The sequence below is a fragment of the Amphiura filiformis genome, chromosome 8 (genome assembly GCF_039555335.1).
Source record: "Amphiura filiformis chromosome 8, Afil_fr2py, whole genome shotgun sequence".
In the NCBI taxonomy this organism is placed as follows: Eukaryota; Metazoa; Echinodermata; class Ophiuroidea; order Amphilepidida; family Amphiuridae; genus Amphiura; species Amphiura filiformis.
The window spans coordinates 27,252,026-27,278,714 of NC_092635.1; the positions used below are offsets into that span (position 1 = coordinate 27,252,026).

Here is a 26,689-nt window from a genome sequence, read left to right on the forward strand (position 1 = left end):
AAATGAAGCTTACGGGAAACTACCTAATATGGTGGTATAGGTGACAAAAAATACAATCTTTTTCAACATTGCTGTAGTGTGGTTTTGGTAACCTGTTACCTATGGCTTAATTAAGTTTCAGTGACATAGTGTCGCAAGTTCAAAATACAAAATATAGCTCGACATTGAAAATAGAAGCATTTTAACCGGTTCGTTTTTTGATAGTTGTGGAGCACCAAGTTCAGGAATTCATAAAAGAAATCAGGGACCACTTATTCCCATTTTACATATCAACATTATTTCCCTATGTGTTAGCAACACATATCCAAAATTTTAACGAAATCCGTTGATAGTAAGCTTTCCAAAATGAAGTGAATTTAAATCATCAGTGATGTACCTCCTTTTGGCTTCTATCTTCAAAAGCATGTAAGCTACATTGATACCGATGCCACCAATAAAACGAGAAGATTTGCCCCTTCATTTTGCATACCACTTTGTCCAATTTTGTTTTGTAATTTCTTCACAAAATGCAAAAAAAAAAAAAAAAAAATCAATGGGTGTAGTACCCCCTTAAGATGATACGAAATTGCTATGTGTTCAAGCAGCCCCCACAGTTGCGCCATGAAGACTGGCAAATTACGCGTGAAAATAGTAAATTTAATGGGCAAATTTGTTGGGGAATTGCGCGGAGGATATCCAATTCTAGTGAAAATTACGTGGACACACATGTTATTATTCCTATATCAAAAAAACAAATATTTGGCCAGACGTTTCTAAAGATAAGAATAGAGGGGAAATATTTTTGATATGCTTTTATAAAATACCAGAAATAGCACAAAAGATAAAGAAATCGGAAAGGCAGTCTAGTCCTAGTCAAGTCCTCCATAGCTGTAATGTTTCCAAAGATGTTATAGTCCATCCAATATTATTATGACCATGTTGCCAACTCAAGAAAATTCGATTTTCGTCAGTTTTTATTTTCAAGACGTACGTTATGTTTTCAATACGCGCATGCAGTAACGCTTATCACATTCTTTCAACACATATATTCAACTGCAAGTCTTACAAAAGTTTTGTACAAAAAAGCAAAAATAACGGTATATATTAAAGGGTTTGAGAATATAATCACATCAAGAGAATCTACACCATCATATCACAACATGTAGTCAATTTGCATTATAGGAACAAAATCAATTCATCTCAATATGCAACGGAGGAATGTGATCTTATTGTCCCTTACTATTCTATACAGACCATTGAAAGACTTGACCTTCAATAATACAGTGACAATAGATTTAGCCTTTTTATTTGAAAGAAAACTCATAGCTGAATATAATTACATCGCTGAGCTATTAGTGATTGGTTTTTAGCCAACAAATCGCTCACCGAGCGCGGAGTACACGTATAAGCTCATTTTGTAACAGAAGCCGGGAATAGAAGCTACTCACAGCAGCCGGCGGGTAGTTTATAAAGACACGTGCTTTGATGCCTATACAAAATAATTCTTTACCAGGCGTGGACGATGTGTAGCGTTCATGTCTAGTTGTGAAATGGATGATAATCGCATATATTAACGATGCCTTGTGCTTCAGAGTAGAAATGAACTGGAACCACATATTGAAACCAATATAATGTGCTGGGACGAGACCACAAAACACCTGTTACACCAGTCTACTGGCAAAGAGCCAAGAATGTGAAAATGCACCTGGGATGATTATTACAAATCGCGGGGCTTGTTATTTGGAAAATCAACCGTATTCTAGGATCTTTACCTAATCTATGTTCACTACTACAACATATACGCAGGCCATGTGACCAGACGATCCTTTTTGACACTAAAATAATAATTATATTATTACAATCACGTAGAATAAGGCCCGAAATACGTTACTGTACAGCACCGCTATAATGCGATTTGATTTCCTGGAGCATGGTTATATGTCAAAATCTTACAGAATCTATTGTTCAAAATCGTTCTCAAACGGACCTTTCAAAAATTATTTTTCCCAGGTAATGTATATGTACGTTTCTTGATCATTTCTAAGTGTACAAACATTTAGGCTTAAGCATTTCAATGTCACCAAAGTGCACAAACATTTGTGACGTGTCATGTCAAAAGGAGACACTTTTGGGCATGATCTTAAATGGAGAAATAGCCAAAAATCTGCCCGGGGTGAATTTTTCACAATTTGAGTTTGATGCGAATTTGTGATATTATTAATGTTAAAGATATTGTCTGATAATTTCAGACCGGAATATAACTGGCATCTTGTACTTTTTGAGACATTTCACAAGGTAATTCCTACTCTCAACATTGTCAATAATATTTTTAAAGGCCGATATCTCAATTTCCAATTTTATAATACCATAACTTACAAACTCAATATCTTCGCTTAGGAATGTCCGATTTCACTGGGGAAAACGGCGTTGTGGAGCAAAATATCTCTATATTTAAGATATGTAAAAACCTCAGAATTGATAACCTGCCCAAAAGTGTCTCCTTTTGACATGACACGTCACATTTAAGCATTTCAAATACTTCACGTAAAGGGTTAGTTGCAACAGATATCAAATGATTTCCCTAAGTAAATCCTTTCACGCAGAATTAGAAATACAATAAATGTTTTCATGATGTATAGATCAAAAAAGCTACGCGATTTTGATACTCGTATTATTCAGCAACAATATTATATAAATTTAGTTACTAGGCCCATGTGTACATGAAATGATATGTCCCAATACATATCATACTATGCACGACACAGATTACTGAATATCAGCAGCATAGGCTACATTACATATATTTCCCTTGTATATAAATAGTTAATTTTGCTTACGCCTGTTCTATAGCAACTGAAATATTAAATCAAGTATATAACTGCAATGCTCCAGGGTTTCTTCAATGATTCATGATCTGATCTTCCTATCCCCATTCGTCAAATCAGCCAAAACGTTCTGTTCCAGATTTTCCACTGGTAGTCCAAGGGTGATGAATTCCGGAGATGAATTACGACCAAACCCCAGGCTAGATTATGAAGGCGTCTCTTAAATAATATACAACTTATAGCATCAAATATTAAGACGTGTTTGCCTCTGTAAACTTATGAGCAACACGATTTATCATAAAGTCAATCGACATTCAGTGTATGCATCTAACATGTCTGATGTATACCTTTAAGAACACAATTCTAGGAGATACTATCGGCGCGACATGGTATGGATAGTTTGTGTAGTACAAACTGGAAAGAACCACGCGAAAGAACGTATATGTACTCGACTCGTAGTACAGTATTTCACGGGACCTAAAAAGTATCTGAAAAATATGTTTACCCATCTTTAACACGATTAACTTTATTTCAAGAACCACAAGTCAAATTTAGCTACTGAAGAATCGAAATGTCAATTTTAATCAATCTAAAAAAACATGGTGGGTTGTGTGCTGCATGAATATTCCATCCAGACATGTCAGAGTAGGTTTTGAAGCATTCTCGTGATGTCGTGTGCAAAATGGTCGCTAATTTAGTTAATCCCATGATGCCTTGCGCCACAGACGGAAAATATCGTCATTGTCACCTGGCTTTAGATTTATAGTTTGACTGATATATTATTTTGTTCAATAATACCAGTTTTGGTTTCACATTTATTATTGATTGTATCTCTCTCAGGCAAATAACAAAGACGGGACTGGAAAGAATATCAGACGAAGCTCTGGATCACAATACTGATTTGACCGTCGTGTAAGTGTTGATTACAAATTGCACTATACTTTGATCAGCTCGTAATCGGCGGGCCTTATAACATTGCGGATTAATACCAATATATTTTATTTCGAGAATCACCCCAGAACATCACATATTATTAAATGCAAGCCCAATACTTCGTCTTCTTTCTTTAACAAACACAATATAGACCAGACAGGTCAACTATAAGACTCTTAACTTGGATCTACTTTTCGGCGTAGTGGTAAAAGCCTAACAATTCCCGCCTATTACGAGCTGATCAAACTATAGACTGTAAAGAATTGTGCGAAATAAGATAACCCAAAATTATGATGTTATGACCTTTTCTGAAAAGGTAAAATGCTGATATATTATTTGAACAGACGAAAAAACTTTTGTAGTATTGTAAGGTTTAATATTTATGTCACATGAGTTTTTTACCCACATTTTAAAGAAGTCAAATTCTTACTTGAAAAGAGTAATGCTTTACATTATGAGAGCTTAATGAATTTAGAATATAATTATTTACTATCAATTCGCAGCCATACTAATGAATAATCAAAGCAGTATTAATTGGATTGTATCTATTCTAATTATAAAATAATGGGCTCATGGCATTTTTGACATCGATCCGTGAAATGACTGTCTGAATTGAGCCAACATACGTTGTGATTGTAGTTGAAAATAGTTTGTATTTTTTTGTCATTAAGGTTTCAACACGTCTTATAACATATATTATTGATATTACCATTTTTATGCAGTGATCTGAGAGATAACGAGCTACTGACGGCGTCTTGGCGGATATTCCTCAATCTGAATTTCACATATATGTAAGTTGTACAAATATATATTGTACGCATTTATCGTACGCAAATGTATCAAACATAACAGACGGTTTTATGCATAGTTACCGTATACTTTACATGACGAATGTTATAAAACTATAATTTCCATGGCCGGCCAATGTGTAACATTAGTATTTGTAAAAAACATTTCAGGATCGGTTTTCTAACAGTTATGTGTACCTAGACGTACATCATACACCGTTGTTTGATGGCATATCCATGTCGAGCTATAGCCATTTAAAACTAAATGTGAACATTAATGGCGCTATTGATCTTAAATCTTGTTTACAAGGGGTAGACGCTGATACTGGCATTAAAACATCATCATAAAATTGAGTAACAAAGAACACGGAAATTTAAAAAAAAACCTTTTGTCATGAAAGTAAAGGAATAACTTATTATTATATGGCTAAAGTAAATTTAAAATACATGTAAATTGCGCCCTCAATTTTCACACAAATACGCAGTTTATAGAATACCACAAACAAGCAGAAAAAGATGAATAATTATATAATGAAAGGAAAATCGATGTTAAAATAGCTAACAAATATTTTTGTGTATATTAGTGTGAAGCTTTTGGCATTGATTTTAGAATTGAAAATTATATGTTTTGTTAGAAAACTAATATATCCAATAGGTTCACCTGTGTATGAGATATGGATGGAATATTGTTGTCACACTCAACATCTCTTTTTATGGTCTCCGTTTTTAAACTCATGTAAAAATTTGTCCTGATCGATCATCTCATGGTTGCAACTAGTCCCTATTCCAGAAAAAATACAGAACTAATTTTTTGAAATAAAATAATATTATCCTGTTTTGCCAAATGAAACACAGCTAAATCCTAATCCTTTAGTTAGTCCTAACTAGCAATAAAAGTCAAATTTTAATATTTAGCCAATTTTTGGAAATAAGGGCCAAAAACATGCGTTTTTAGGGTATTTTTTTTGTATGCTGTGACAATCAAGCCCAAAGACTAATTTCATTTCATGAAATGCATTCTAAATTTTGGAAAAGACAAGACATTTAATTAAAGTAACACAAAAAAGTGAAAATTAGAGCAAAATTCCGGGATATACTCAAGATTTTGAATGCTTAGACTTGTTCCAAGTCTGTGATTTTTGTGACGCGATTGTCACAAAACATGCCGAAAATGCATGTTTTTGGCTCTTTTTTCAAGAAATTAGTAAAGTAGTATACTTTTTCTTTTATCTACAGTTAGGACTAAATGAGTGATTAGGATTGAGCTATGTTTCATTTGGCAGAACTTGATAATATTTTTTTAATCGCAAAAAATAAATGCTGTATTTTTCTGGAATAGGGAGTAAACTATGCAATCAAAGGAAATAATTTGCCGTCAATAAACCAAAATGAATCAGTCGGCTGATCTCGCTCTTAAGTTCACACGGTCGGATTTAAGGTTGGTCTGAACCCTGGAATTATGGAAACTTTCGGGCCTCATAACTGCTAAATTGTTGGTGTAAAGTATATAAAAGTATACATATTTAGAATGGCAAAGACTTGATAAGTTCATCTGTGAGGTCAAATTTGGGCCAAAATGCCATTTTTGGCCCAAAATCCCAAAAATAACGTTTTTTGGCCCACTTCTTTTTCGTGCAACGTAACAAAAAAATTCTTCGGCCAATTTTTTTTAAATTAATTTTAAAAACTAGGTAAAAATATCTAGGAGCCGTATTTTTATTTTTTGAATTTTGACAAACTTCCCCAAAAATATTTGCAATTTGGGCGAAAATCAGGCTTTTTTTTGATTTTTTTGAAAATTCAGCATTTTTTGACCATTTTTGGTGCAAATTTCTCGAAGTTGGTCGAAATTCAAAAAAATGAAAAAACTGCTCCTAGATATTTTATCTAGTTTTTGGCCCAAGAATTTTTTTGTTACGTTGCATGAAAAATAAGTGGGCCAAAAAATGTTATTTTTGGGATTTTGACCTCACAGATGAACTTATCAAGTCTTTGCCATTCTAAATATGTATATACTTTTATATACTTTACACCAACAATTTAGCAGTTATGAGGCTCGAAAGTTTCCATAATTCCAGGGTTCAGACCAACCTTAAGTGAGTTATTACCGGTAAATAAGCGACTTAGAACTGGTAATAGTGACTTATTACCGGTATTAAGTGACTTAAGTCCGACCGTGTCAACACGACTTTACCCTGGGCTCTTAACCTCGTCAGGCTCACTTGCGCGAATGGATAAACATGTCAATCAAATACCAGAAAGTATATATTATAGGAAATCAAAAAAAATCTGAAACGCAATTCACCGTAGAAGTAGTGATGTAACAGGATTAATTACAATAACGATAAATGAAAACAATACAAACGTATCCTTCTGCAATATAAGTAGGCTACACTCATCACCTGTCATGTGTGTATTTGTGCAATCGTAGATTGAATACAATACCGCTCTTTTTCAAAGACACTAATCGTACCGGTTCGAGTGAGATCTGAAAAATTCCTATTCAGGTGTTTACAATATGATGACGTAACCATTTCCAGTTGATTCTAAACATTTGCTGAAATAATAGACAGTTTTGTTCAAATAACTAATATTTACGATTTTACTTGCCACGCATATAGATGTGATGTATCAAAACATACATGAATCATATGCATCATTAGATCCAATCGAGTTCAACTTGGTATTGTTTCAATTTGAACAACTTTAATGGCTACTACGTAACGACTACCCGATATCTTATCTCAATATACGATATCATTTGATGCTTTTAGCGAAATTAAATTACCTATGCAAGCCGCGAACATGTATGTTCATATAACCTAGATTTTGAATGACAATCTTATTCCCAAAGTGCTTAAAACAATTACGCCTTTGTTATAAGAGGTATGTGTACCGGGATGTGTACCGATTCTGAGTCACTTTCTGTTCATTTCAGTTAAATTTTATGTTTAAGAAATACTACACCCTCGATAAATTGTGTCTATTTTTGCATTTTCTCAAAACTAATAACACAGTGGTAACAAAAGTTATGTATATGATAGGGCAATGAATCAATTACTACACTGGAATTTCAGTGACCCAAGACAAGCGGTTCGTTATTTATGATAAAAATAAAGGTACCGCTAGGATGTACCTAATTTCCTATCATATATAGGCTAAACCGCCTGGTCTTGAGTCACTGAAATTTCAGTGTAGTAATTGGATTCCGTGCCCCAATAATATACATAACTTTTGTTACCAGTGTGTTATTAATTTTTGAGAAAAATGCAAAAATAGTCACAAATTTACCACAGGGGTGTAGTACCCCTTAAGTGTATTTTCTCCTATTTGTACCGACATTTATTGTTGTGTTAACATAAACCGGTTCCTATTTTGAAAAGGAAAAAAATAAAAAATCGTGTCATATGTGTAAACATGCATCACGATGTATTATTGCATGCTAGCATATTTTTCACAGACGTCGCTTCATATTCGTTTCAAGTTTATTAAACTTGTGCACAGAAGCATTAACTGTCATATATTTGAAATAATTCTTGAAGTAACAAAGGATTCAGGACAGAAACCACTTGCGTTATTGCGCTTTTGTGAACAAACTCTTCGGCTTTATTAGCTATGTAGACTGACAGCTGTTCACGTATAGGAAACGTAGAACGTGAATAGGTGGAAACTGATCATGAACTAAAATCCTTCTGGACCATTAATAGAGTATGTTGCTTTCACACTTGGTCTAGATTTCATTATAATTGCTTTGTTTTGCCTTTCTTTCGATGAAAATGACACGTTTTAAAAAACACATTTTCCCGCCATCTTTTAATTTCAACAGATAATATGACAGGTAATAATTTTGTTTCTTTCATTAAAATGACACATTTTTAAAACTTTATTTCCATTTTTCCCGCCATTTCAACAGACAACTGACGGGCAATAATTTGCAATGTTCTGCGTGTCGAAATCGGTGGATTCAAGGCGTGATAAGAGAGGGAAAGATCGATGACAATCTTGAATGCTACCAGGAAGACAAAGAAACAATACCAATCGGTGATGCTAGCTTTGACAAAAACTGTTGTAAGTAGCCTACACGTCGTTCAAACCAGAACACTCTATTATTCATGTTAATTATTTTCTTCAACCATTGTCAACGGTATTGACAATATCACATTGCGATAACACATTGCGAACTTTCTACAAGGGGTTGGGAAATTTTATCAGCAGCAATACCCCACAGACAAACGCGTGTTAGAAATACTGTTTGCTGATTGGGCATTACGCAAATATCCACAACGAATACGCGTTATGAGACTGTTGTATTGGCTAACTTCCCCCTTAAAGATCTGACAAATGAGAAATGTCTCAACAGGTGTTTACGCAGTAATGCTAGTTTTTTCAAGGACAATTTCTGAGTATAGAAGTAGTACGTGACAATGATCTGCTTTGCATTAAAAACAAACGTTTTATATGGAAAGCGTAGCAAACAATATTTGATTCAAAGATACCTCATGACCGTAATTTTTATCCTATGATATTTTAAATTTTATCATTATTATTGATATCGAGATCTCAAAACTGCACAATGACTGTGATAATTTGTGAGAAACTATTTTGGAAGTACGCTAACACCTGGCTGGAAATGATATTAACACTCGCGGTTTAAGTTCAAAGAAAAAAAATCAATTACTTTTTAATGCTGTAGGCTCTGTTACGAAGCTAGGTGAGACGAAGTAATCTTTTCCTTATGCAAAAGTAATCTTCCCTTAGTTGTGGTTCATTACACGGATACAAAAAATAAATGTAAATTCATAGTTCAGTCGCTATAGTATCGAGCATTTCCAATGAGATGGATCAATCATCGTGCTAATGGAACAAAGAACAACTATTGCTTATCACAGCGATTGAAACCTGAATATTATTGAGCATAATAGGCCTAGGTCTCTCATTAAAACTAACAATTCGTGTAACTTGTATATTGTCTGCTATTGGGAATGAATTTTCGAAGATTCACAGCCTTATATTGTGCATTGCACTTTTTTGTATCTATTAAGGAGGTAATTCTGTCCAGACTATGACAAGTTCAACTATCCCGGAAGAGGGATATGTAAATCCTGTTTCCTATTTCAGGCACTGGCCAATGTCCAATCCCCTCTAACATGTCCTCTCTAACATCCCCAAACTATCCAGATCAATAACACTATTATACGTCTTCGAAACACATTTTATTTTTCAGCTGATCCAGTTCTGACTATTTCGCCACCATCAATAGAGGTCAATGAAACGGATTCATTTGTCGTGAATTGTACTTCTTACGGGGAACCACACCCGGAAGTGGGATGGGATACCAGCTGGATACAGTCGGAATATGAAATAGTGCCTATTCCAGGAGGTCAACAACTCAGGATGTATAACGTAACAGAGTATGATTATGGCCCTATAACATGCCATAGTAGTAATGCTGCTAAAAGATCCTATCTGGACTTACACGTCGTAGTCAATGGTAAATTCACAATAAAGATTCACTTTACTGTTTCCAAATTAGTCCTACATTGCGTTAGGGATGAAATCAAATTTCGACTCATTCTTTAGAACAAAGGCAACCGGACGGAACCGGCGGTCAACCGCCGGTCGAGTTTTGATTTCATTCCTTATTTTTCACATCTTTAACACATCAACTGACAATAATTTACCACCTTACTTGCTTATTTGGATATGTTTGTTCCTAATGCGTCAGATCAGATTTTTACATAATTTTCTTTAAACGTAGACTGCACCACAAGCCAATCATCTGTGAATGATACCTATGTTATTAGATTCAATAGGTAATGGCTATCGTTGTTGCAGATTAGTGAACAGCTCTTTTTAGAGCCACTGTGTAATTTCCATCATATTAAATCATCACGTCGGACTAGAATAATTAAATGTCATGACATTGGTTGAAGGACCGGAGCGCAGCAAGTTGGCAGTATCTCAATTTTGCAAGTAGAAAATGGTCGTCTGCCTTATGAATACATAACCTGTCAACATGGTCAAGATTTTGTATTATGTCTGATTCATAATTTTGTTCTTTCTCTTTCACAGCTGCTCCACATATTCTGCATATAGGTTCGCCTCAAAAGTATTTTCACTGGTGTATCCCATTTAATTACACCGGTATGCCCAAACCGAATATAACATTCAATCATAATGGCAAACCTATCAATACGAAGATGTTTGTAGAATTACAAATTTGGGATAAGAAAGCTGTGCGTGGTGCACGTCAGTATTTCGGTTGCTTGGCAGTCAAAACACCGTCTCATTTTGACAATGGGAATTACACTTTACGAGTTGACAACTTCTTGGGTTCAGACGTGGAATGGGCAATATGTGAATTCATCGAACATCCAGGTGAGCCAATCAAATGCAATTGTGTGTATTAAATAGTCCTGTGAACTGTTTATAAATCTATAAGATTCCAAGACACACACGTGAAATGCCATTTTGGTGATGATGCCTATACTTATCCTACTCATTCCTACAACGTCATATAATTATACAAGGAATTCCACAGTGCTACCAAATTTAGACAGGGGATTCCCCACAAAACAAACACCCTACGTTATTTCTAGAAACAAGATGCTAAATAAAGAATAAGGGGATTCTCCAACGTATAGATCTGGAGAATCCCCACCGTGACGTCATTGAACTAAAACTAGATATGACGATACTGGGGCCTCAACTGGAGACTCAAAAAGGTTCTACAGAGGCACCTAATATACTACTGTCGGGGTTCGAACCCTTAATCTTTCAATTATGAGTCTGACCCCATACCGCTAGTCCACCATGCTCTCTAGTTTTTGAGCAGTTATTAAAGATTACGATCTATGAATGTCACACTAAGTTCGATCTTTATTTCTTGTATTTCACTTTACTCGGAGAGTAATGCGTGAAAACAAATAACAATTCTTAGATATATATATATATATAGTCGTATATAATGTTATGAAAGACAGGAAATGCAATTTCGAGCAGGGCCACTCTTCCTGTTTTCCTTAGATCATATTACAACGAGAAATATTTTGAAACCTTATGCACATTGTCCGTTGCTGTGAGGCTTTGCAGCCCAGGAAATGTCATGCTTGATGTCAGCAATTGATGTCACACAAAGTATATAAATGGCACCAATAGCACAATTTACAACAGGCTGGCGTCCAATAAACATTCCAGGACTTTGAACATGTTGAATGCTTGCCTTCAGATGTTCTGTCATTTCTTTTCTTACAATGCCTTTCAACTACCAAGTGGGTGCTGACTTCCCAAACCCCGCCGGATCAGTTCCCAAGAAGGTGAAACAGCGAACAACTAAAAAAAAAGGACAGAACGAAAATACAAAAGCAATACCATTCGATAAGGATAGGCACGAGAGATCTTCCTCTCCAGTAAGTCTAATTCAGGTGGGCTTCTGGAAAAGTAAAGTTTCAATGTTATTGATGTTTGGCACATGTTGTTTCAAAGTCAATTCCAGAACACGCTTGCTTGCTTGTACGCTGTCTTGGACCGATAAAGCTGAATTTATACGCAATCGCTGAGCAATGAGCGATTGCTATTAGATCAATGTGATAGCGCGCTTTTCCCAACCCAATAAAAAGCGCTTTTCCTCATTGGCTAAAAATCGATCGCTTGTCGCTCAGCGATTGGGTATACATTCAGCTTTAGTCTCAGGTAGGCTACTTTATTTCCATATTGTTACCCTGTGATACACACAACTGCCCCGTGTGCCCAATTCTTCCTCAAACATAACAAATGGTCACAACAACAAAACAAATGCAACAACGTAGATCATGACAACATCAATATTATAGGCAATATAAACAACAACAACAATAACAACAGCTGCATTGTTATTGTTGTTGTTTACCTCCGGGTGTTTACCATACTATAACACCATTATAAAGAACAGCAGCAACAAGATAAGTATATATGAATCAAGATTTTCAGTAAAATTTCAAGCAAGGACTTTTAATAGTACCTTTCGTATTTAGACGTGTTAGATATTCTATAATTTCTTTTATCGTAACCTCTTTCGCCTATAAGGGACTGACTTCCCAGATCCCATCTTGGGCGGTAAACCAAAGGATCCAGGAAATATTATTACAGAGATTGAAAATACACCAGCAATACCATTTGACAAGCACAGTTCCTCGTCACCAGTAAGTCTAAATTAGTTGGGCTTCTGCTCCTGCTGTAAAAGTGATGTTATTGATGTTTGGCACCCTTCGTTGCTTTCAAAAATTGCTTTAAGAACACGCTTGCTTGCTTGCTTGCTGCATGTATGTGACCTATCATCGTCAGAGTCTGAAATAAGAAGACCTATTCCATTTTCCCAGGTACTGTCATGATTATAAAGTATATCATGTGACGCACACGCAGGTTCAATTCAACCATTGATTTGCCCCATTCAGAATGGTTCTAATGCTAATTAGTTTCTTTTATGGTTCTAAATAGAACCAAAACAAAACAATCAAGGTAGTAGATCATGTGATTTTACATGGAATGTTATAATCCATATGACATAATTTCTTTGTTTGCAGACACCTATATTGGCAGTGATATGCCAATGTGAATGTGAATGGAGACAAAATTGAATAAAGCCCGGAATAAAGAGTATAGCATATTATGTTTCCATTCACAAAGGACAACCATTGACTATATACAGGTGTCTTCAAACAAAGAACAGCAACTCAACATTTGTTATGTCTCAAAAACACCAACCTGCGACTCTATGCTCATTTCGTGGGATTAGGTTACATTTGTATTCTTGTTTGCATTCCAAATTTGGTTCTATCCTTCGTTTGAGCGTACACGAAATTAGCCTATTGTCAAGACTTCATTGAATAATTAGACAGCATTATACCGTATAGCTGTAAATCCATGTCTTGATACTAGTCTAACTCTTTGTATGGTTACATGAAAATAATGCTCATAATTGAACCCAAATCTGCATTTTTATGAAGCTTGTGGACTTGTTATCAAATTGTATTAATGGATATTTTGAAGGCAGGGATTCATCAATGTATTTGGGGATGATTTCTTAATACTTTAATGTAAATAATGCTTTTACTGTGCATTTGGAGATTTCTTAAGTATTCTTTGAAATCAGTATTTTATATACGAGTTATCAATGGCTTGATATGAAAACCGTTGCTTATACTTACAAATTGTTATTATTATATCAGTAAGCTGTTCCCTACCTGGGAAATGTCCAGTGCTTACAGAAATCTCTTAGTGTCTGCATATAAGTAGCGTAGCCAACGGTAGGGGCGAAGGGGTGTATCTCCGCCTTGTGAGAAGCCTTGCCTCTCCCACCCCTGTGGGATGCTGGCCGCCTTAATATTTAAGATTTTCAAGCCTTTTTTGTTTTAATTTGCCCATTGAAAAATGTTGCCTTCTTTAAAGTTGCTTTACCCCTCCCACGCCCCACCCCCACCCACCCCCTCGGCTACGCCACTGAATGTCTGCCTTCTATGACTTGGTGAATGTTGCTTGCATGCTTGCATTGATTGTGCATTTTGATGTTGTATGCTTGGCGCTTTTTGTTTTTATTTAAATTAGCTGGGCCCACATTTCCGATTGATGTGTTCAAGTCTGGCAAATTTGCAGTCAAAGTAAGTATACCGGTGACAACTGCATACGATTATCATTTAGAAAATATCAATCTTTTAACTTTAAATCTGAAACATATCTGAAACAAAATATAACATATTTAATTTCCGATCTTAATATAGTTAAAATAGAATGTTGTGGAGCCTTCCATAATCATGATAACTGTTTTGGTTGAGGGTTGATGTTTGCTTTAGTCATTGCACTTTTTGCATGGACTTTACCTGGTTCCCATAAATGAATTTGGTTACATTATGAATTGTGAACTAATCCTACTTAAATATACTATATATTGGCTCTATTCCACCTGGTCCATTTGAGTGCAGCGAATCATCATTATCATTAACTTAGTAATCTGGACAGGCATTCTCACTCCAGTGGAACACGTGCGAATATGAAAGGAATAGCATAAAAGTTTTGTTATGAATGATCTGCATAGCTGACATTCTTGGCTACATGCCAACATTGGCCACAGGTGCTGTAGGAACAATAGAGGTTATCCACGTTACTCATGTGTGACTACAAACAAAAGGCGCTGGTTCCCGTAGTATTCCTCATTCAAACCAATTCAATGCACAACCTCGGAGTTACTTGCATGAGTTTGGCGGGCTATTTTAAAACAGTCATGGTTGCACATGCAGGTACTTCTTTTAAAAATCCTAAACAAGGTATAGCAGTCGATAGAACACGGATATTACCTCTATTGTTGCTGGATACTTAAACAGAGAAAGTCATTTTGCGTGCACGCTGTGATTTCCAAAGAGATTTGTTTGCAAAGTCACTGAAAAACTGTGGGTATTGTGGTTCGTGTCAAAAGTATTTGATATTAACAAAAATAAAATTTATCCGAAGAGAGTTGTTGATTTATGCCTTTCTACTTGAACACATTTTATTCTGATTTTGGGAACTCGATCTGTATGATGATTTCTTTTTCATTATTGTAGCCTTTGTTGTTTTGATTACGTTTTTTTGATATAATCGATTGATTTCTTTGCATACATTAGTCTAGAGCTTTAGCATAAATGATTATTGTATTTGTTCATGTATATGTATACATATACAGTAAGCCAAAAAATTAAGGTACCAGTTGTGTCCACCCCTGTATATCCTAAATAAAGACAAGTATGTCAAAATTAAAACAATCAGCCACTTGTTGAAATTGGTTGAGAATCTAAAAAAACAGTGATCTAAAACCTAATGAAAAAACTAAATCAAAAGTTGCACTTTTGTGTTCTTGATCAATGAAAGCACGGCGCTAGTTTTAACGTGCTAATCAATGGAAGCGCAGCACTAGTTCTCTTGAGCACGAACGCTTTGTGTACAAATCAATAGGGCATTTAATCCAGCAAACTGCAACTTTAAAATTGGTATCTTCCTTGGGTTTTGGGATCGCCGTGTCTTTCTTGAACAATTTCAACAAATGAGGTCTTAAATTCGAGCTAAAAGATGCAGCTATTGGCTGCTGGTTCCAATTATGACATATCTGTCTTTGTTTAGGATATACAGGAGGTGAACATAACTGGTACCTTAATATTTTGGCTTACTGTATAAGGATAGATCAAATGAAAATTCACATTATTCTTTTTTTTTTCTTTCAAAAAGGTTCTCGTCGTAATTTTGGCATTTGTGGTCGCCGTTGTGATTTTTGTTATCGCCGCCATATTCTTCCGGCGGCGTTACAAACACCGTCAACGACGCAGGTACCCGGATGTTATTGATGGAAGTGCGGATCCATTTACGGCACCAGTATCGTGTATTGATGGCAGAAGAATGCATGAACAAACGGATATACATATGATACCAAATCCACACTACATGACCAGGAATGACAAATATATAAATGGAACAGGTGCGAACACAAAAATTATCTTGAAATCTGAGAAATCTCATTCCCTGAAATAATGAAAAGTCGGCATCGTATTACCCAATTAGGTTAATGTATTATGGCTTATGGGGACGAAAATAAATGTCAAAACTTGAGACCTGCTTTATGCTTTGCTTTGCTGTTTTCAAGTCTCATGGCAAATAGAGTTCCTTAAAGCATTACAAGAAGGTCAACTACATGTGATTATTTTCTCACACGTTTCTTTCTTCTGAATTTCACACCCAACAAAGCAAACGAATTTTGATTAAAAACGTGTCACGTATCCAATTATTCCAGCTATATACATCCCGTTTAATGAAAGACAGAGATAAAAAAAAAAGAGACTAAATCGCGTCTGACGTCAGGGCAAAGGCGCGCCGTGATTGGTTGCCGACCTGCGCAGTACAGCATTTTCTCTCTAGCTGTCAGAATTTCAGGCGCGAACTAGTATTTTTTTTATCTGTCTTTCATTATTATAATACTTATAATATGAAAGTTGCAGCCGTGTAAAATGTAATCAGTTGTTTACCGTGGGTAGGCTATAATATTTGAATTATTTCTTACCTTCAATATGTAAATTCGTTCATATCCTGTTGGCATGGTTGGTGCTTGAACTTAATTAAATCATGAAACCAAATGTGCGGGGAGAGAGCTAATTTCTATGTTATTCTTGATATCACACAGGTACTAGTATAAAGTATATCAACAGAAAATTTGTACGATTTATCGGAGAATTAGGAGAGGGCGCATTTGGTGTCGTCTGCTTAGGTGTCTGCGAAAACCTTTCAGAACCAGGAGAGTCTACCATGGTTGCTGTGAAAACACTTAAGGATGCCTCAGTTGGTGATGCAAGGAAAGATTTTGAGCGGGAAGCTGAGTTATTAGCTAAGTTACAGCATGACAACATCGTCACATTTTACGGAGTGTGTATGGACAAGGAACCATTTTTAATGGTGTTCGAATACATGGAAAACGGCGATCTCAATAACTATCTAAGGTATTGATATTAACATGAAATGCAATCTTCTTTTACATCACACAATGTGAAATGTGCATATTTTGTAATCTTTCACCGATTGTGGGCACATACATTTTATTACACCGCGTTTAGAAAGCTTATAACTCTTTTGACCAATGTCTATTAATGCACCATTTACTACGACTTATACCATACCATTGTCAAAAGTTTCTTCTTTTTTTCACCATACCTTAACCAGGTCAATTTTACAACTTCTTTCAACACATATTGTCAGATTTTCAACCAGATAACTTGCCTTACAGTTTGAGCATTATTTTGCACGTGTTAATGTAGCTTTGCCATGCACATCTTGCAATTCCATTTTCCGTTTTTACACGTTTCAGCAAGGTAGACTAAGTTTCTTGCAACCATATTGCCTATGGGTTGTTCATGATTTTATAAATACACATTTCTACGACCTGGGCCTATATTGTACAAGCACAAGTATTGCAAACACAGATTATAGAAGGAATAATCATTGTCTGAATCACTATATCATATGCCAATCGCTACAAAGAGTGACACAGTTACTCTCATTAACGCTGTAACCTCGAGCCATACTACATTAGATGTTCTCTTCTTGCAATATTAATGGACTCTTTAAAGGAAATAACTACAAGTCAAAATATTCACCATTTGCCACTTTGCATTGCCCATTAGGCTATCATCAAAACGTACCCGAGTGTAAATGAATACTTATAAATGCAGCAAATTATGCTACGAATCAATTTGAAAGTACAGCCTGTCTCAAAAAAAAAATTGTGCAAGTGAAAAGCGCCCTCTATTGAACAGAACAAACGGCATTTGAGAGCTAAGACAATTGTGATTTTACCCTTTCGTTGTTAACTAAACATATCTCGAGATTAAAACAAGAAAATTGCACAGAACAAACGGCATTTGAGGGCTAAGACTGCGCCCTAGACGTTGATGTAAGCATCGTGTCACAACGGTATTTTCTAATTGCCATAGAGGGCGCTTTTCACTTGCACAATTTTTTTTTGAGACAGGCTGTATATTTACGTCATAAAGATAACATTCCATACAGTGGCAATCCAAGATTCAAAGTCACACAGGACCTCCCCCTTCCGTTCACTAGTCCATTACCAGTCCTTTACTAGTCCCGTTCACTAGCCGAATAAGGCAAGAAGAAACGAACAAAAAAGAAAGATAGGCTTACAAGAGAGGCAAGGAGAAGGCTCCAATTATCAAACAATATTAACAATCATTAAAAACAGACTAAAATTGCACAGTACCAATTGCATTATATTTATCTCCATGATTTCAGCTGTTGATACCGGGATAAGTTTGACATTTATAGAAAGAAATATTTATAGAAAGATATATAGATGTTTGCTCCCAACATGCGTGACCACAAAGTATTTGTTATTAAGTAACAAAGCAGATACGACGTATGTGTGAGGGCAGAAATGAGGTAATGACCGACTCAAATGGTATTTTATCAATCTGTATCACTCTGCCTGGGCACTGTAGGCTATCGGCAAAACGCGCGATGCAAGCAAAAGCAGGCTAACAGAATAAGATTATACATTCAAGTCAAGCCCAGGACATGTCAAAGTAAAAAATCCTAGTACGCTACAGCGATGTACGCTAGCAGTTAATATACATCAAAACACGTGGCAAAGCGTAAAAAAGACAAATGAATGTACCGCAAAACAAACTAAAGGTGGAGATGGAGTTTATCAGCAGAGCGCCAATAGTGGCGGAGCGTCGCTCATTCCGAGCGGGGGCGGGTGTGATTTTGGGAATTTTTCGAAACTTTCACTTCGATTGGGAAGACACGTGCCCCATTGACCCCAAGTTAGCGCAGTTGATATAGGGTATGTCATACTTCAATGCAAGAGGTCCCGAGTTCGAGCCCCGGTGAGGTTGGAAAATGTTCTGTGAAAATAATTGCGCTAGTTTGGAAATCCCCTGGACAAGGAACTAGCCGTCTAATTGTCTCGGTTTACCCGTTACTCGGGGAGCTGATCCTGGTTGTGATGGTTGTATGTAGCTAAGACTAAGAGAATGATGAGCTGCGTTCCTGAATGTTGTTGGGTGTGTCTTGGTCCACAGTGGTCAACAAAAAATGTTAAGTGTGCAGAGGCCTGTCAGTGGCTTAGCGTCGTGCACATGACATAAATTCCCAAATTCTTGACGCTACACCACTAGCTGAGCACCATGTCGACCCAATGACGGTCATTTCATATGTTGTACTTAGGATAGGGGAGTTTGCTGATCTTACAAATCTTCAATGAATTTTAAAAAATGTAATTTAAATTAATTATTTCAGATCCCGTGGTCCAGATGCCGATTGCCTTACAAAGAATCAAGCCCTACTACCTCTGACGGTCAACGAATTGTTATATATATCACAACAAATAGCAGCTGGAATGGTATACATGGCGTCACAGCATTTTGTCCACAGAGATCTAGCAACAAGAAACTGTCTTGTAGGCGATCGCCTTGTGGTGAAAATTGCCGACTTTGGAATGTCCAGAGACGTGTACAGTACAGACTATTATAGGGTAAGAAATTGTTGAATTGGATAACATTGGATCAAATAATGCCTGAGCAGGTCATCGATTGAATTTGAAATTAAGAATAGCGCGTGCAGGGTTCGCAGGTTTTTGCCACAGGTGGAAAAAACCGCGGTTTTAACCGCGGTTTTAACCACTTGGCAAAAACAGTTTTTGCCAGTTTTGCCGGCAAAATGGCAAAAACTAAAAAGTGATTTAAAGTTCAGTTTTTCATCTCAAAACAAATAATTAAGTTACAAAAATAAGATCCCGAGTGTAACAAGGCCAGATTTTGTAATTATAAGCAATATATTAAGAAATTAAAGGCATGCGTTTTCATTGCTCAAGTGCAGTTAACCGAAATGTGGCATGTATCAAATTCAAAACTTTTTCATTTTAAGGACTTAATGAGACAAAGAAATATGTTGAATGATTCGTTAAAAGTTGTGTGTTACTGTTTATGAGCTTTCTGTGTCACTTTTCAATATTTGGGTGACTATATGTGAGTTTTTGCCATTTTTGCCGGTTTAAACCAGGCAAAAACTGGCAAAAACAGTTTTTGCCAGGTTTTTGCCACTTTGCCGGCAAAAACAGGTTTTTGCCGGCAAAAACTGAACCCTGAGCGCGTGTAGTCTTCATATCACACTGAACCGCTGCACTCATAGAAATTGTTCGTTGGTATTACTCAGTAAGTTGATGTAAGTCGTTGCGTCAACTTTCCGAGTAATGCCAACGCGTACAATTTTGAGTAACGCTGACTCGATATCATTATGTTGGTCGCACTCATTTGCACTTACTTTATTGAGTTGTTACAACTCGGTTACTCGAAACTAGGTTAGCATAATTTTCTAGAGGTGTGCTATAGTATACTAAATTTTGCACTGATTACAAAAATAAATATTTGAATACTGCTAATTGTGCAGAAAATGATCCAATTACGTGAATTAAGTAACAAAGTACCAAATTGGAATAACTCAAAACAATAAGTACCAGTAACTTAATATTAACGAGTTACATCAACTTACATGTTGAGTTACAATAACTCAACTAATTGGTTCTTTGAACCTTGTTTATTTTTCTAAGTTCCCTGAACTTGAATTCAGAAGTTGGCATTACTTAAAAGTTGACGCAACGACTTACATCAACTTTTTAAGTAATGCCAACAAAGTTGATTAGTTGACGGAACTTTTGAGCTTTTCAGCATTTTTAAAGTTCGGATAACTAAAATGAATTTTGTTTTGGCAACTTTTACACTATTTTTGAGTTGTCCAAACTTACTCCTTTTGAATTCAGCATCGAAGTGGTTACGTAATTCTCTTGGTTACCGGATCACGCTATTTTTATATCCTTCGAGTACCATATATGGAACTCATTACCAACAGAAATCAGACTTTCGCCATCGGTCACTCTTTTCAAACAGAGACTCAAAACTTATTTATTCTGAACTGTTTTATTCTGAACTGGTTTTCTTATGTATTTGTTTTTTACTGTAAGCGCAACGATGCTTTCTTTGCGAATTGCGCCCTAAGAACTTTATAGTAGTAGTATACTTTGTGTGGTGATTGTTTCGATCGTAGTTCATTACTCTGGCGCGTGATCCCGTTGGCATAGTAACATTACGTAACTTCGATACTGAATTGCGCCAACAAGGCGAACAAGTCATTTCTATGAGTGTAGTGAGCAATTGTTCTGAACACCACCATCTTATTTTGTCCGCTTGTGTTTGAGCTTTCTGCCAATGAGGGCGTAAATACACATTTTCACAATACCACAAGATGCTAATACTATCATATTGTCAATAAAAAAACTCGCTTTTTGGCAATTTGTTTTTTCAGATGATATATCCAATCGTACATATATCCACCCATTTTCAAATGTATAATACACTAAGCAATGATAACATGCTTAAAAACAACTGCTTTAATAATGACTAGTGGTCAATGTTTGTCATTCTTTGTGATGCGTAGAAGCAAGTTACACTTATTTTTGATATGGTCCTTTATTTGCAGGTTGGAGGTCATACAATGTTACCAGTCAGGTGGATGCCACCAGAAAGTATAACCTATAGAACCTATTCAATAGAGAGTGATGTTTGGAGCTATGGAGTAGTTTTGTGGGAGATATTTGAGTATGGCAAACAACCGTGGTACGGGCTGTCTAATCATGAAGTAAGTCATAACGCTGATTAATAGGCAAATTCATTTTTAGGACTGGGTTTCAGAGAAGAACGGCAGTCCCGAGCGCCCTGTTAATGAGCAACATACGCGAAGAATTGTGTTCACTTCAAGGGCACCGATCTGCGCCGACCACCGATTTGACGCACAATCGGCCAATCAGATTATCGGTCCGTTGCTATGATTTTCAGACGATTGGTTCAGCCAATCAGAACCCAATTCCGTGTTCACGCTCTCACAATGTAAACAAGTGCCGGTCTTCTCTGACAAAAACTGAAGTTTGTTGTTCTAAATTGTTTACTTTTACAAAATTTCAAACGTCACTATAATAGGTGCGATACGTTTTAATGGTTTAACAACGAAAGTTGGCCAATATTCAGATTAAGCTACACATTAAAAAAGTTCAAAAGTATTATTTTGTTGAACATACCCTTCGTGGGTCTTAAATGCCAATTTTAAAACCTTGCCAGTAGATAATGCCCATGACTACAATATTATGTTTTATTTTTTACCAATAGGTCATAGAATACATCCTCAACGGCATCCTCCTCGACTGTCCTCAGAACTGTCCAAAAGAAGTGTACAAAATTATGCTAGGATGTTGGCAACGCCAACCATCACAGAGACTCGCGATCAAAGAGGTGCATGATGCCATCAACAGACTATCGGAAGAAAACCCTCCATTTCTTGAAATCACTGGCAAGAATACTTTTGTGTGATGAAATTTTGAGACAACTTGACCAAGAATTTGAAGAAGATATCTTGTAGTTGCAGGAACATATCGAACCAATATTATCCATGCATTCATGGGTTTTCTCAAGAATCACAGCTGATACATAAAAGGTTGGCAGAAATATTGAACTGTGGATGGAAAGGTCTTGTGGTCGCAGTATAATTACAAAGTGGTGCTTTCAGCTGTTTCACAGAAGTGATGCTGAAGAAGTCAGTTGCAGTCCAACAGCCTGCATGCCAACACTTCCTGGTCAGGCAGCATGGAATCTGTGCCGGAATATTATCCCACAATGCATTGCACTGATTGAAATTATTTTCTTGATTTAAAGATTTGAATTGCTTTCGCCTGGTGAATATTTTTAAGATAACATTCAACTCAATCTTGCTGACGAAAGTTATTGCCCGGTCAGTAATTTAGTCACCATGAATAATCAGTTATTATATTTAGGGCTAGGCTTCCAAATTTAGCAGAGAGGCAGATGTCGGTGGTGCAGGTGACATGCTGGACTGGACTTTTGACGTAAAACAACGACGCACTGTGAATGTCATTTTTCACTGATAAAACGAAAACCACTAAAAGCGAGGAAGAGTGGAAGTAAAAAAAAGCATCATTAATTACGATGGCAGTCGGCACGATAACTATATATTACCTGTACGGGCTTCGACTCATGGTTGTGAGATGGCGGGTTCGAACCCCACGCGCTGCAATCATGTTGTGCACAAGGACCTTCTTCTCCATGTTGCCAATCCCAGGAGTGTGTTTAAATGGGTACCGAATTATGCCGGTAAGATAAACGAATTCGCTATTTCTGAGCCCCTACAGTGGAGTCTGGCCAACCCTTCAAAGACAGAATGGACACCACAGCCTGTGAACACAAAAATGAACCTTTATCTTCACCTTTTTAAAATAATAGATGTAGATAACGATGCCCACCCTACTTGGCCTTTTGACAACCATTTTTATAAACTTTCATCAGGGCTGGAGCTTTTCAAGAAAGAAAAAGACTGTGGTTGATTATATGTGTGACGTAGAAACAGTAACATTAATTATATGCAACGGATTGGCTGGCATGTATTCTTAGTACGTTGGTAACACTAAGATTGATCAAAAATATAATACGATGGTGAGTCGATGAAGGTAAATTACTGGTTTATTTTCCATGTTATTATAGGACAAAACTAGCACACAAGAAATCTCAAAATCTGATGATATGACATGACATGATCCCCGGGCATGATTCTTCACTACGCTGACGACTTTTTTACAATAGGTTTAGGATGTTAATACGACATTCATTTGCGCAAGCACAACATATGACTAAGTGTTAAGACCAGACAGATAGTTATAACATATGACGTACCCACTTTTATTACAGCTTATTGATTTAATTTTAGTTTGAAAATGCACAACCGGTCTCATTCATTTGACGGAACGTTCATAACCAACAGGACTTCTTCAAACGCATACTCTATGCGAGACCTCATCATGTCGATTAGACTTCGGCCACTTGAAGTGGGACAAGTACCTTGACACCTAGCCTTTGACTACGTTTAGCTTTAAAAATTACACATTTTTGCGCGCATTTGCTTCACTTTGGTATCATCATATTTGATAAGAGCTTCAAAATGATACATTTGTTCCAGGAAAGTGAAAAGTTATTATAAGAGTGAAAGACGCCCCACAGATGTTACACCAACCACTACCCTATATCATTGTGACCATAATTTGACAGTTTTTTAGACATAAAAGTCTTTAATGCTACTTCAGTTACTGTGACAACTTACAAGCACATGCACGCATCCATGCACCAACACGCCCCCACGCGTACTAAAACACCCCTACAAACATCCAAGACATGCTCGCCCTCACTCGGCCGTCCCAACATACAAACCCCACACCCACAAAGCTCACGCATATAATTCATGATAGTACATTTTTCATAACATGGCATAATAAAAAAAAAACACATTTTCATTGTCGCTTGGATTTCGATATTTTAACCAAAATATGCCATAGGATACTTTGATTGCAGCTGCTTTGATACGCTCACATATAGCGTGAGTTACACCCACAGACAAGCATTAACATTTGACACCCTCTACACCCCTTAGAAACCCCCCAACACACCCCACCCACCGCTCTCTAGTGTGCGCTCAGACCGACACGTGGACATTGGACACTTAACTTACCACGATGACCGAAGTCGATTCCCTTGTACATGTACCGTAATGACAATGGTTTTTGATGTGCTTTTAACCGGGATAATTATGACCCAGCCATGGTATGTGAACCGTAGTACATGACCAATGACTACTTTTCACAACTAGTGTTTTCTAACTTGACGAATACAGACGACCGTTTTTGTTTACTATGTCACCTGTGGTCATGACGATCTAAGACAGAGGCTCCGGAAGATTTTGAGTATTGGGGACCCAAAATGTTGGTTGGTCCTGCTCCGAGGCGCGAAACGCTGATGGGGGTGGGTGTTGGAGGTGGTATCGCGCGAAAGCTTTTGAAATGCATACATTTATACATGAATTATGAATCAAATTATGAATTTTACCTAAGAATTTTTGAATTTATCCTGAAATAATAAATTTCACCCTAAAATTATGAATTTTACCCCAAAATTATGAATTTTAACCCTAAAATTACAAATTTTGACCTAAAATTATGAATTTTACCTTAGATTATTGGGGTCCAAGGGTACTTGGGGGCCAGGCCCACCGGTTCCGGAGCCACTGCGAGATACAGTTTCGTAAAGGACAATGCATGACATACGTAAGAACAGACCGATGTGCGACAGACTAGTGCTGCAGCGTGCTGACCATCTTAAAGTGTATGATTTTGTCATGTTTGTGTGTTTGTATTGACTTTGTTGCTCTATTCTCTTGGTCGGGCCGACGTCACAAAGGGGAAATAGCCTTGTAAAACCAGTGTACGCATGTGCAGTTCCCCTTTCTCGAGCTGGTTGCTATGCGCGCGCTTGTGCAAAGGGGACGAAGGGGACAATGTTCCCGGATGTCCGACCGAGTAAATTGGACAGTAACGCAACAGGTAATTGCCCCATCGACAGAAATAAATTATTTAGGTCTGGAACACATAATTTACTTCCACGACCTAACACTCTGCAACATATTATGTTGTTAGGTCGTGTAAGTGAGGGTTATGCACGTATTTTAATATAAGTAATTGAATGTTGAACTGCTGAAATGAACGGTCAGGCAGTGCGTTGCTATACATGAAGTGATGAACTGAAGAAATAAAGTATTGAATAAAATAGTTACGGACAGTAGCGTATAGTCAGGGGGCAAACACCATCTCAGAAATATTTTTCATGGACTAAAATAGGGGTGGCAAAGAGTATAAAGTGTCTTTAAAATGACTAAAAATGGGACAAACAAGTTGACAAATGGGGACGAAAATTTGGCTTTGCCCCCTCACTCTACGCTACTGGTTATGGAGTTGACATAAATAAAAGGTATTAAAATTATGACAAGTCCATGAATCTACATGAAGTGATCAACATGTAGTTTAGTCTCCTACGCAGCCAGTTTGGTTACGCTCCCTCCACACAAACAGTCTGCCAATGACCACGTATACGGCGTTTCTGATTAGCTAAGAGGGTGACAATGCAAAGTCAATGAGAACCGAACAACAGTGCTGCATCCGGGAACTTGATTGCCCGTGGGTTGAACTCCTGGCTGAATAATCAGATACGCGAGCAGCACGTGCTGGATGACGTCATGGGAAACGGCTAGCCAATCAAAAAGACCTCGTTCGTTATCATTGGCAGACTGTTTGTGTGGAGGGTGCGGAACCAAACTGGCTGCCGTGGAGACTACATGTAGTTGCGAAATAACTTATTTCTATTTTTAAGTGAATATGTATATATTTTGTTTTACTTACATACAATATCGTTTTTGGTAAAATATTATACTGCTATATTATTTGAGGAATCTCCACCAGTTCTTCCAGTGTATTTCATTTTTCCTCACAGAAATTTGTTGTCTATATCACATTAAAGTCCCATTCATTGATCCCAGCGCAAGTGTAAAAAATTGAAATTGTTTATAAATTGCCTAAAAGTGAAGGATAAGTCATTCAAATTGTCATTTGATATTTTTGTATTGAAAAATTTGGCAAAAAACAAAGAAAACAGCAGTATTGACGAAGTTGAAGCCCCACTTAAAATTATTTAAATACATTTAGCTAATTTATGTATT

The 26,689-nt window shown here is 36.7% G+C and overlaps 1 protein-coding gene across 2 annotated transcripts in view; it reads left to right on the forward strand.

The window, feature by feature from the left end:
• LOC140158888 (BDNF/NT-3 growth factors receptor-like) overlaps window positions 1-24,093 on the forward strand; it is a 161,362-nt gene extending 137,269 nt beyond the window's left edge. Inside the window, exons 3-13 of one of the 2 annotated variants that reach the window (XM_072182155.1) lie at window positions 3,645-3,716; window positions 4,460-4,528; window positions 8,439-8,593; window positions 9,750-10,016; window positions 10,598-10,903; window positions 11,798-11,934; window positions 15,758-16,004; window positions 16,704-17,016; window positions 19,331-19,565; window positions 21,566-21,724; window positions 22,249-24,093. In XM_072182155.1, coding sequence (XP_072038256.1) covers window positions 3,645-3,716; window positions 4,460-4,528; window positions 8,439-8,593; window positions 9,750-10,016; window positions 10,598-10,903; window positions 11,798-11,934; window positions 15,758-16,004; window positions 16,704-17,016; window positions 19,331-19,565; window positions 21,566-21,724; window positions 22,249-22,449 — 2,161 coding nt within the window. In that variant the 3' untranslated portion in view covers window positions 22,450-24,093. Of the gene's footprint in view, window positions 1-3,644; window positions 3,717-4,459; window positions 4,529-8,438; window positions 8,594-9,749; window positions 10,017-10,597; window positions 10,904-11,797; window positions 11,935-12,589; window positions 12,706-15,757; window positions 16,005-16,703; window positions 17,017-19,330; window positions 19,566-21,565; window positions 21,725-22,248 lie in introns of both variants that reach the window. The other variant, XM_072182156.1, reaches the window with a different exon arrangement.
• Window positions 24,094-26,689: the final 2,596 nt, after the last annotated feature.